The sequence below is a fragment of the Lathyrus oleraceus genome, chromosome 5 (genome assembly GCF_024323335.1).
Source record: "Lathyrus oleraceus cultivar Zhongwan6 chromosome 5, CAAS_Psat_ZW6_1.0, whole genome shotgun sequence".
Taxonomy (NCBI): Eukaryota; Viridiplantae; Streptophyta; class Magnoliopsida; order Fabales; family Fabaceae; genus Lathyrus; species Lathyrus oleraceus.
The window spans coordinates 15,978,596-15,991,332 of NC_066583.1; the positions used below are offsets into that span (position 1 = coordinate 15,978,596).

The following is a 12,737-nucleotide window of genomic DNA, read 5'->3' on the forward strand; positions in this document are numbered from 1 at the left end:
ACTTCATCCTTTCATCTGCTTCACCTTAGCCTCGTAATGGCAAGGTTAAGAGCAAAACCAGCCTGTACAGACGACTTGCTTAGGCAGTCAAACCTGATTGATTGAGCCCCCTTGTTTGGCTATAGTGTGTGATATGTGGATATCTGATTGACATGCTTGTTTGAGATGCCTGTTCTCATTTGATGTATGATCTGATTGTATGCTTGTGTGCTAGCTTCTTTCCTGGTTAGGATAGGCTTGTTTATGCAAGTAGGATAGAAAACTGAACTTAGGGTTAACGATGCATGACAACATTAGGCTCGAGTCTCAGCTCCCTAGTCGTGTGTCTTTCCCCGGTTTCTGGTTAACAATTTAGTCCCTTTCAGGGGAACTACATCGCCCTGATCCTCGTTCCAGACGAGGTATGTAGGCAGGTGGTCGTGCGAGACCACTCCGGGCAACCTTTTTCTTTTTGAGTGCGTTTAATTGTTATCTGATTGTATGTTTGGGTTCGGATGCCGACGTAAGCCCAGTAATTGGCTGTCGGGCTCCATGTTTGCCCTTTTGGATTGTGTTTTGGTTCGGATGCCGACGTAAGTCCAGTGATTGGCTGTCGGGCTCCACGTTTTCCGTTTTGAGTGTGTTTTGGTTCGAATGCTGACGTAATTCCATTCAGTGGTTGTCGGGCTCCATGTTTGCCCTTGTTTATTTGATTGTTTTGTGTTGTTTGGCGTGCGTAAGCCGAACTACAGTGGCTCTGATTCTTGTTCCAGACAAGATATGTAGGCCTAAGGTGCGATACCTTATCGAGCTCCCTTCTCTTAACCCCACCTGCGTTCCCCGTGTGTGTGTGTGATGTTTAGCAACCTTTTCTTTATTCTAGGACGTGGATCCCTAGGAGTACCTAGGACGTGAGGGGTGCTAATACCTTCCCCTCGCGTAACCGACTCCCGAACCTTTTCTCTCTGGTCGCGAGACCATGTCTTTCCAGGTTTCTCTGAGCGTTTCCTTTCCCTATCTTGGGATAAATAACGTTTAGTGGCGGCTCTGTGTGTTTTATTTTCGAGCCTCGCCGGTTGATTTTTCGCAGGATGCGACACTATTCGGTGCTCAAGATGTTCTAGATCTTGTCACTGATGGTTATGTTCCGGTAGCAGCAGATGCGACGGATGAACAGAAAAACGCGCAGAAGGAAGTAAGGAAGAAGGATCAGAAAGCATTGTTCTCCATTCATCAATGTGTTGATGTAAATGTGTTTGAGAAGATTGCAGATTCAATGACAGCAGAGGCTGCGTGGGACACACTGGTTAGATGTTATGGTGGTGACGCATCAGTGAAAAAGGTGAAGCTTCAGTCCTTGAGAAAGTTTCTGAATACATCTCCAGAGTGATTCTGATCACTAATGAGATGAAAGCGTGTGGAGAAACTCTTTCTGAAGAAACAATCATGGAGAAGGTATTGAGATCCCTTACCTCTCAATTTGATTACATTGTGGTAGCAATAGAACATTCCAAAGATTTGAGCACCATGAGAATTGAAGAGCTGCAGAGCAGTCTAGAAGCGCAAGAGTTGCATTTGACTGAGAGAACTTCTGAAAGGGAAGTAGAGCAGCAGGCTCTGAAAGCAACTTCTGATAGGAGGTATCAGAAGCAGTCAGAAGCCAGGAGAAGATCTGATGGTGGTCAGAAGTCAGAAAGCTCAACCTCTGATAGACAAAAGAATGCTCAGAAGGGAAAAGAGAAGTATGATAAAAGGAAGATCCAATGTTAATGTTGTAAGAAGTTTGGTCACTTTGCTAGAGACTGTTGGTCAAACAAGGAGAGAAAATCAGAAGAAGCAAATATAGCCAGAAGTTCTGATGATGAATCTGTGCTATTGATGGCCTCTGAATCTGATGATATGGATCTGATAGACTGGTGGTATATGGACACTGGCTGTTCAAATCATCTTACTGGAAACAAGAAATGGCTGGTTGACTTTGACTCTGAAAATAGGACAAAGATCAGATGTGCTGATGACAAATATCTTAATGCAGAAGGTATGGGAAATGTCAGAGTGATTCTGAATAATGGGAAAACATCATTGATTCAGAACGTGTGGTATGTACCTGGCATCAGAAGCAATCTGATGAGTGTGGGACAATTAATTGAGAAAGGTTTTTCAGTTACCATGAAGGACAATCTTCTAAAGCTGTATGACTGCAATCAAAAGTTGACTATGGAGTCAGAACAGGGAAGGAATAGAACATTCAAGGTGAATGTCAGAACTGCAGACTCAGAATGTCTTAGTGCAACAAGTGCTGAGAAGGAGAGTGAGTTGTGGCACAGAAGATTTGGTCATTTGAATTTCAGAAGCTTAAAACATCTGAATTCAAAGAAGTTGGTACATGGAATTCCTGCAATTAAGAAGCATGAAAAGTCATGCAAAGTTTGCATGGAAGGAAAACAACCACGATTGCCATTTGCGTCAGAAACTGCTCCAAGAGCAAAACATGCCTTGGAAGTTGTACATTCTGATGTGTGTGGTCCATTTCCAATAGCATCGATTGGAGGGAATAAATACTCTGTGTTATTTGTTGATGAATTCACAAGAATGACATGGGTATCCCTTATTAAGTTTAAACACGAGGTGTTTGATGAATTCAAGAAGTTCAGAATGAAGGCTGAGAATCAGAGTGGTCAGAAGTTGAAGATTCTTAGAACTGACGGTGGAGGTGAGTATAACTCCAAAGAGTTCCAGAAGTTTTGTGAGGAGAATGGAATTGAGCATAAGGTTACTACTCCTTATACCCCTCAACACAATGGTCTTGCTGAAAGAAGAAACCGTACTTTGCTTGATATGGTGAGAAGTATGCTAAAGGAGAAGAAACTTCCTCAAAAGCTCTGGGGAGAAGCTGTTGCCACTGCAACGTATGTACTCAACCGATGTCCTACGAAGAAGTTGAAGGAAATAGTTCCAATACAGAAGTGGACTGGAGATAAGCAAAGTGTTAGTCATCTGAAGGTGTTTGGTTCTGTTTGCTATAAACATGTTCCAGAAGCCAGAAGACAGAAGCTGGATGATAGAAGCAAAGTGACGATTCTGATAGGGTACCACAATACAGGTGCATACAAGCTCTATTGTCCAGAAACCAACAAAATTGAATTCAGCAGAGATGTGATTGTGAAGGAATCATAATTTTGGAATTGGGATAAGTCTCAATCTGATTCTGATGTTAGAACTTCTGAAGAAAGGTCAGAGTTAAGAATTTCTGAAGTTGGAGTAAACTCTGGCGTTGATTCTGATTCTGATAGTGATTCTGACTCTGGAGAAGACTTAGAAGATGAAGGTGACTCTGATGATCCAGACTCTGATGACCCAGACTCTGATGGTAATCCAGATTCTGGTGGCAATTCAGACTCTGGAAATATGCCAGCCCCTAAAGATGGTCAAAGCTCTAGAGGAAGTCAACCATCTGAAGCTAGAAACTCTGAAGCTCAAGACTCTGAACAAGTTCAGAGACCACAAAGAATCAGAAACATCCCCAGAAGATATGCAGAATTTGACATGCTGCAAGACACTGAAGTAGACTCTGAAGGAGAAGTTATTCAGTGTGCCATGTTAGTAGACTCTGAACCCATAAGTACATAAGAGGCTCTTAAGCAGAAGCTCTGGCTGAAGGCCATGAAAGAAGAACTTGATGATATAGAGAGAAACAATACTTGGAAGCTGACAGAACTTCCAAAAGACAAGAAAGCCATCAACGTCAGATGGGTTTTCAAGCAGAAGTTAAAGCCAGATGGTTCAATTGGCAAACATAAAGCAAGGTTGGTAGCCAGAGGATTTCTACAGAAACCTGGGCTGGATTACTCTGAAGTGTTTTCACCTGTAGCAAGACATGAAACAATCAGAATGGTGATTGCAATAGCTGCTAACAGGAATTGGCCTCTGATGCATTTAGATGTAAAATCTGCATTTCTGAACGGTCCATTAGAAGAAGAAGTTTACGTGTCACAACCTCCTGGATTTGTGAAAAAGAATCAGGAAGGGATGGTGTACAAATTATACAAAGCTCTATATGGATTGAAACAAGCGCCCAGAGCTTGGAATCGGAAGATTGATTCATTTTTCAAGAAGCAAGGTTTTCAGAAATGTGAGATGGAGTACGGTGTCTATGTTCAGCATACTTCTGAAGGAAATATGACTCTGGTATGTTTATATGTTGATGATATACTGCTGACTGGAAGTTCTGAACAGGAGATAGCCAAGTTCAAGAAAGTTCTGATGAATGAATTCGAAATGACTGATCTAGGCAAAATGACATACTTTCTAGGGATGAAGTTCAGATAGTCTGAGAAAGGTATTATTTTGTATCAGCTCAAGTATGAATTAGAACTTCTGAAGAGATTTAATCTGAAGAATTGTAAGATTGCTGTCACACCTTCTGATACAAATCAGAAACTGGATTCTGACTCTGATGGAAAGGATGTGGACGCTACAACCTTCAAACAGTTGGTTGGTTCTCTGAGGTATTTGTGCAATACCAGACCTGATATTTGCTATTCAGTTGGGATGGTTAGTAGGTTCATGAGTAAACCTAAGTGGTCCCATTACCAAGCTGCTGTCAGAACTCTGAGGTATATCAAGGGAACTCTGAAGTATGGAGTATTATTTCCTTCTGGAAGAAAGGATGAGTCAGAACTTCTGAGTTATTCAGATTCTGATTGGTGTGGAGACAGAGTTGACAAAAGAAGTACGTCTAGGTACTTATTCAGATTTCTGGGAGGTCCCATTTCTTGGTGTTCCAAGAAGCAACCTGTTGTGGCGTTGTCAACTTGTGAAGCTGAATACATTGCAGGTGTTGTTACTGCATGCCAAGCTGTGTGGATTTTGAATCTACTGCAGGATCTGAAGATTAAAGTAAACAAACATCTAAAGTTGATGATTGACAACAAGTCTGCAATCAATCTTGCCAGAAACCCAGTGTTGCATGGGAGAAGCAAGCACATTGAGATCAAGTATCATTTTCTGAGACATCAAGTTCAGAGGGGAGTGTTAGAAGTTGTACACTGCAGCACTCAGAAACAGTTGGCAGATGTTCTGACGAAAGCTATCAAGACTGATCAATTTCTCAGATTAAGGGATGGAATTGGTGTTACAAGTTTTTGATGGAATATGAATTAAGGGATGGTATTAGAAGTAATTCATATTTATTAGTTGTACTATTTTCTTAGCCCCTAAGTTTGTTAGAGGGTATTTTAGTATTTTATCCTATTCTAGTAACCCTAGTTTTAGCTTATAAATAGGGTGACAATCATTGTAACTTTTATCATGTTTTGTAGCCGTCATTCTCTTAATAGAATATTTTCGTTCATCATTTATTCTACCTTTGCACCAACAAGTAATTATATAGGATCATAAATTTAATTAATAAGGTCAAATATATATATATATATATATATATATATATATATATATATATATATATATATATATATATATATATATATATAATATATATATATATATATATATATATATATATATATATATATATATATATAATTCATCCCTTAGAATCTTTTAATTTTTAATTTACAAACAATAACATTAACTAAGAAATCTTTAAAAAAATTCAAAAATCCTTTTGTTTAATGAATAGAATATTATATTCATAATTAAATGTAGTCTTTGTGTTCGATACTTATACTTAGTTGTATTTACCATGATATTAGTTGCAATGATTTAGAATAATTTTCAGGTCGCCATTAAGTTTTTGATATTGTTGCAGGTTGAAATTTTGGTAAGGGTCAATATGTGTTTGATCAGTCCTACAATCGGACAACTAAAGATGAAGTCGAACACATGCATACTTAAGTGGAGGGCTGACAATAGCAATGTGGTTTTATGTGCTTTTGTTCGTTGAAGTCTTTAGTACTTCTTTGATAAAATATCACATTTGAATTGTGTGGTGTGTGTGGTTTTTAAAAAATTATTAATTGATTAAGTGCTAAAATTAGTTGAAAATACCACATTTAAATTGTGTGATGTGTGTCTCTCACATAAAATTTATGTAAAAAATAGTTATATTTTATAGTATTTCTTTAAATTTATTTACTTGTTTATTTTGAGCTTCATGTTTTCCTATTTTCTTAACTTTTCAGATCCCATTTCCTAAACATCAATTTATTCATCAAAAATGATTTTATACATTTGATCATTTTACTATAAAGTTTTTACGTAATAAAATTTTAAAATTATTTTAAATAATCTCTCACTAACGCAATTTGAAAAACATTTTTTTTTAATTCATGTTTTTTTTACTATGTTAAATGTTAATGATAAAATACTTAACTCAATGAATATGATAATTATCCTTTTAATTTATAACAATTGAATTTGAAATAAATTCTATTATTTTTAAATAAATTCTCATTAAATTCATTTTTAGAAATATATAGATAAAATCATTTTTTTTTTAATTTATAAGAGACATGTCTTAAGTATATTAGAATGCATGAAATTTTGATTTAATGTTAGATTATCGAATTTGTTCACAAATAAGTGTCTAATCAATTATTATGAAGGTTAACAAATTATATGATAATTTTTTAAACACTTTCAATTTTTTAAGGAAACAATATGGAAAGTATGAGAAATTTAACCAAATAAACAAATGTAAGCAAAAAGTTTTGAGCGTTTAAAGTAGTATCTTTTTTATTTAGGTTTGAATTAGTAGTGATAAAAGGACAAAGATGAAATATATGACTAACCAAATCTTTCATCAATTCAAAGTAATAATTATAATTTTTTAATTTATTATTTCAACTTAACTACCTAAGCACTCTACATGTGAACACGTCAGATAGACTAATTAAGCGGTGTGTCAAAGCGTGATAATCATGGATAACCACCTCATCTCTTATGTGGAAGGTTGAATCATCATAGTTTAAATTTAAATAAAAAAATTATCTAATATAAAAATATATAATAAAATTATAAATGGTAACAGTTATAAATGATTAAAAATATACATCACTTTAGAAAGTTACTTCTTCAAATTTATTTACTTGTTCATTTGGGAGTGTTTGTATTTTCTTTAACCTTTATATTTTATTATTTTAACTTAAATTCATTTCATATAATTGTTTAAACATTTCTAACCTTTTATTAGAATTATGATGCGACTCTGAGTGTACAACTTTATCGTATTTAGTCTAAAAGATTATTGATTTCACCTACACCAATCAATAACTAGCATTCTCAGTTCTCAATTATTATTATATTTATTTAAAGCGATGGAAAATAGTTTCAATTAACAAAAGCGGGAATTAAATTGGTTTTAATTTAATTATGTAAACAACAGATTGAAATGTCGACCGTTAGCATTCATAAATCCGTTTTTTATATTTATAATGAGATAATATTTATTTTTGTAGAAAAATGATTAAGTTTAATGTATCATTCGCTTTCACGTGACCAATACCGGATTTTAGCTCTGTAATCTAATTGTCCGCTTTCGCATGTTGAACGTGTTACAATTATGTTTATTTAAATAAAAAATATTGAAACATATACTTTATTTTATTTTATTTGAAGGATTTATGTTTGCTTAACCTGTTTGGTTGAATCTCTTCCCATGATAGTACTATGATTAAAGAGTTTGTTAGTCATATGTTTTGTTTGCCTTTTTACTACTAGTTATGTATTACTTCAAATATTTTATTAAAAAAAATACTACAACTTCAAAGTTCAAATCTTTCAAGTTTTTATTTATAAACATTTATTTATAATAAAATTTGAAAATTTAACATTAAACCAAAAAAACTGTGTAACTTTTTTTTACTCATTAATGTAAAAACATTTACTTTATAGATAAAAGCAAATATTTAACTTATCATGGCAGCTTACTTTAAATAGCTATGCATGCAAGCCCTTGCATGTGATTGTGTCAGCTTAACTTCTTAAGCATGCTAACTCTACACACTATTTTAGACACTATTTTGTCTTAAAGCCTGGATCTATGATGTTGTAAATTCCTAGGATTTGGTAGCAGAAGATCATGCAAAACATGAGTCATATTCATTATGTATACTAACCTGCCCTCATCCACAAAAAACAGAAACATAGGATAAGGTTCCCCCTACTAACACAGCATAGGTGAATTTAACAAAATTAAACTATTATTCTGATTTCATAGTTTTGTGTAAGAGTTTCACGTGATACTTGTTAAGTTTTCTATAGAATAAAAAGATTAAAAACTGATAATAATGACCCTTTTTTACTCAGGATTACTACTATACAAATTTAACAACTCTATTCTTATATAGACAAAACATTGATACTGGTTACTTTTTCTATAGAATAAAAAGATTATACTAAATACTGAAAATAATGACCATTTTTTACTAGTACACAAATTTAACAACTTTATTTTTATATCAACAAAATATTGACACTATGGATTTATTTGATAAACTACCTTTCAGCTAACGGCTTTTTTAATAAAAAATATTGACACTATGTAAATTTTGAATTAAGATAATAGAGGTACAATTAAGAGAAAAAAATGAAAGTATATGTGATTATCTTTATTTCTTCTACTTTTACCAAACAATTTTAGAAATATAAAGAAGATCAAAAAAACAACTAATGAGGGTGTGGACATGTATACGGTACTCTTTAAATGTTGAAAATCATTTTTCTAAGGTTAGACTCGTGCATAACTCATAAGATAGCAGCTTAAATTTACAAAACTAATGTAGTTTAAAAATATGAAATGACATAAAAAAATATGATTAATATATTTTTTTTTAATATTTCAATTAAGACTATAATGATAGCATTGAAAAAAAATTATAAACTACTTGAAATAACTTATCAAAATAAGTTACAAATTGATAACAATAAGTTATAAGCACATGAAAAATAACAGTCACCAAATAGATTATTTAAACATAAATATATAAATTATAAGAAATGAACTAAAAACTTAAAAAATAATTTTGCCAAACAAAGTCTTACTGTCCTCCTTGTTATTTGTACTTTTTCTTCTTACTTGTCTATAAATAGTTCAACTCATTTCTACTCCAATGCATATTTCTCAGCAGAACAGTTTTTAAAAAAAAAACATAATAGAAAGAAATGGCACACAGAGTTGTTATGTCTCTACTCCCTTTTCTCCTACTCTTGTTGATTGTGAGTTACTAACTTTCCTTACATGCTTCTATCTTTTACACTTATATTTTTCATCATCTATTTGTCATAATAATTTATCATTTTCATCTTTATTTGCAATTGTGCATGCATGTTAAATTTAATAAAATTCAACATATTCATAATCTATTATTTTCATCTTTATTTGCAATTGTACATGCATGTTGATTTTAATGCATGCTTCTAAGATTCTTCTCTTTAGTTGTTTTTCATGCATTCAACAACACTCAGAATCGAGTTGTTCTATATGATTTAACTAAATTATGATGTTTTTTGATGTAATGAAATAAAAAATATTCTACACACTATTTCTTAAGTTTCAAATTATGTATCTATCTCCTATATATACATAACGAATATTTATTCCATGTAGAGCAGAATGTGTCTCATAACACACTTGTGTTTTTTTAGTCATATATACCATCAAAACCATGTAATTAATTTTTCACTCATTAATATCATTTTATTCAATTGTAATGTAGAATGACCATGGAAGCTTTGCAAGAGATATGAACCAAATTGATCAACCTTACCTTGATGGCTGGCTAAAAAACACTCCACAGAAGAACCAAAAATCCTCCCTCAATTCCGACCAAGTTTATCTTGATGGATGGTTGAAAGATACCCGAGATGAGAAAACAAAAACCAACCCTGACACCAATCAAGTTTACCTTGATGGATGGTTGAAAAATACTCGAGCAGAGAAAGCAAAAGTCAACCTTGACTCAAATCAAGTTTACCTTGATGGATGGTTGAAAGACACCCGGGCCGAGAAAGAAAAAATCAACCCTGACTCCAACCAAGTTTACCTTGATGGGTGGTTGAAAGATACCAGAGGTGAGAAAGCAAAAGCCAACCCTGACTCCAACCAAGTTTACCTTGATGGATGGTTGAAAGATGTCCGAGGTGAGAAAGAAAAATCCAACCCTGACTCCAATCAAGTTTACCTTGATGGATGGTTGAAAGATACTCGAGGTGAGAAAGAAAAATCCAACCCTGACTCAAATCAAGTTTACCTTGATGGATGGTTGAAAGATACTCGAGGTGAGAAAGAAAAATCCAACCCTGACTCCAACCAAGTTTACCTTGACGGATGGCTAAAAGATACCCGAGCTGAAAAAGAAAAAGCCAATCCTAACTCCAACCAAGTTTACCTTGATGGGTGGTTGAAAGATACCAGAGCCGAGAAAGCCAAAGCCAACCCTGATTCAAACCAAGTTTACCTTGATGGATGGTTGAAAGATACTCGAGTCGAGAATGCAAAATCCAACCTTGATTCCAACCAAGTTTACCTTGATGGATGGTTGAAAGATACCAGAGCCGAGAAAGCCAAAGTCAACCCTGATTCAAACCAAGTTTACCTTGATGGATGGTTGAAAGATACCCGAGTTGAAAAGGAGAAATCCGCCCCTGACTCTAAGCAAGTTTACCTTGATGGATGGTTGAAAGATATCCGAGTTGAAAAGGAAAAATCCTCCCCTGACTCTAAGCAAGTTTACCTTGATGGATGGTTGAAAGATACCCGAGTTGAAAAGGAGAAATCCGCCCCTGACTCTAAGGAAGTTTACCTTGATGGTTGGTTGAAAGATACTCGAGTTGAAAATGATAAATCTTCCCCTGACTCTAAGCAAGTTTACCTTGATGGATGGTTGAAAGATACCCGAGATGAGAAAGCGAAATCGACCCTTGACTCCAACCAAGTTTATCTTGATGGATGGTTGAAAGATACTAGAGCCAAGAAAGTCAAAGTCAACCCTGACTCCAACCAAGTTTACCTTGATGGATGGTTGAAAGATACCCGAGATGAAAAAGCAAAATCCACCCCTGACTCCAACCAAATTTACGTTGATGGATGGTTGAAAGATACCCGAGCTGAGAAAGCAATAGTTAACTCTGACTCCAACCAAGTTTACCTTGATGGATGGTTGAAAGATACACGAGCAGAGAAAGAAAATTCCTCCCCTAACTCTAACCGAATTTACCTTGATGGATGGTTGAAAGATAGCCATGTTGAGAATGCAAAATCCATCCCGAATTCCAAGCAAGCTTACCTTGATGGTTGGTTGAAAGACTCGCGTGCGGAGAACTACATGAAAAATGGACAACACTTGGAAGAATCGAATGGAAAACTATCTTCAAAAGTTGACCATACAGAAGCATTCAAGGTAGCTTTTTTCAGTCTAGATGATCTTTATGTAGGAAATGTAATGACCTTGCAATTTCCTATTAGAGAATATGCCCCGTTCTTGCCAAGAAAAGTAGCTGACGACATTCCTGTCTCCAAATCACAAAGCCCAAGCCTTCTTCAACTATTCTCACTCACAAAAGATTCTCCTCAAGGTGAAGACATGATAGACGTAATTAATCAATGTGAGTCTGAACCCAATAAAGGGGAGACCAAGGCTTGCCCTACTTCTTTAGAGTCCATGCTTGAATTTGTTCATGGTATTATTGGTGTCGACACTAATTATAACATTCACTCAACTAGCTATCCCACAACATCAGGTGCGCCTTTGCAGAACTACACTGTTTTGGATATCTCAAAGGATATTTATGCTCCTAAATGGGTAGCATGTCACCCTAGGCCTTACCCATATGCACTTTACTATTGCCATTACCTAGACATAGGGAGTAAGATCTTCAAAGTTCTTCTAAAGGGTGAATATGGAGACATAATGAATGCTTTGGGAATTTGCCACCTAGACACATCTGCCATGAATCCTAATCATTTTATATTTGACCTACTTGGAATGAAGCCTGGGGAAGGTCCATTGTGTCATTTCTTCCCTGTTAAGCATGTCTTATGGGTGCCAAGCCCATCAGATGCCACCAAGTGAATAAAAGGAAACTAGTTCATATCGGTTAGTCGGTGTCTGTCCCAAAACTTTTCATGTTTTTCCTATGCTTTTAATTTCTATAATTTTAGTGTCCTATAAGGTCTTGGTTGTGCACTAAATAAGGTCTTGTTTCTAGAAACGAGATAATTGTGTTGGCGTCTCTTTAGTTTATCAAACTTAGGTAGTTGTTTGTTAGACCTCTAAGTAAGGAGTTTAGAGCAATTATCTTAGTGTTATTATGTGTGATTTGTGGGTTATCCTTTGTATTGTAATTCTGTTTGTATTAATGAATATCAGACATCGTCTCAATTCTATTATGTAAAGAACCAGTATGAATCACTGTTCAATCATGATAATGACAAGGAAAATAATAGGCTCTATATAGACAAAGATTATGGAAAGACTAAGTCTATATCATATTCTATTGGGTTAAATTGAAGCCAACTTAATTAATGTAATACTTATTTGAACAATCGATCTAGTCATATATTGTATTATTTTAACGACTCACCTTGCAAGTAGAATCTACATCCACTTATTCGCTGGTTTGGTTAAGATTGGTTAATTTGCCAGAAGAGTATTCGAGAGTGAAAACCCTTTTTGAAATTGCATGCGGGGCATGGGTTCCCATAGTTGTAGATGAATCAACTAGGCAAAGAACATTTGGCCATTACGGCAGAATTCTTGTGGAATTGATGGTTGAAAGGGAAGGATTTGCTATTTTCA

The 12,737-nt window shown here is 34.9% G+C and overlaps 1 protein-coding gene across 8 annotated transcripts; it reads left to right on the plus strand.

The window, feature by feature from the left end:
- Positions 1-8,996: 8,996 nt before the first annotated feature.
- Positions 8,997-12,328, plus strand: LOC127085073 (uncharacterized). 8 transcript variants are annotated; one of them, XM_051025642.1, is made up of 4 exons: positions 8,997-9,156; positions 9,657-10,397; positions 10,467-10,535; positions 10,674-12,328. In XM_051025642.1, the coding sequence occupies exons 1-4, from the start codon at positions 9,103-9,105 to the stop codon at positions 12,009-12,011; spliced, it is 2,202 nt and encodes a 733-aa protein (XP_050881599.1). In that variant the 5' UTR covers positions 8,997-9,102; the 3' UTR covers positions 12,012-12,328. The 8 variants fall into 8 exon arrangements, with proteins under 8 accessions (XP_050881599.1, XP_050881596.1, XP_050881598.1 ...); XM_051025639.1 differs by having other exon boundaries at positions 9,657-10,604; XM_051025641.1 differs by having other exon boundaries at positions 9,657-10,535.
- Positions 12,329-12,737: the final 409 nt, after the last annotated feature.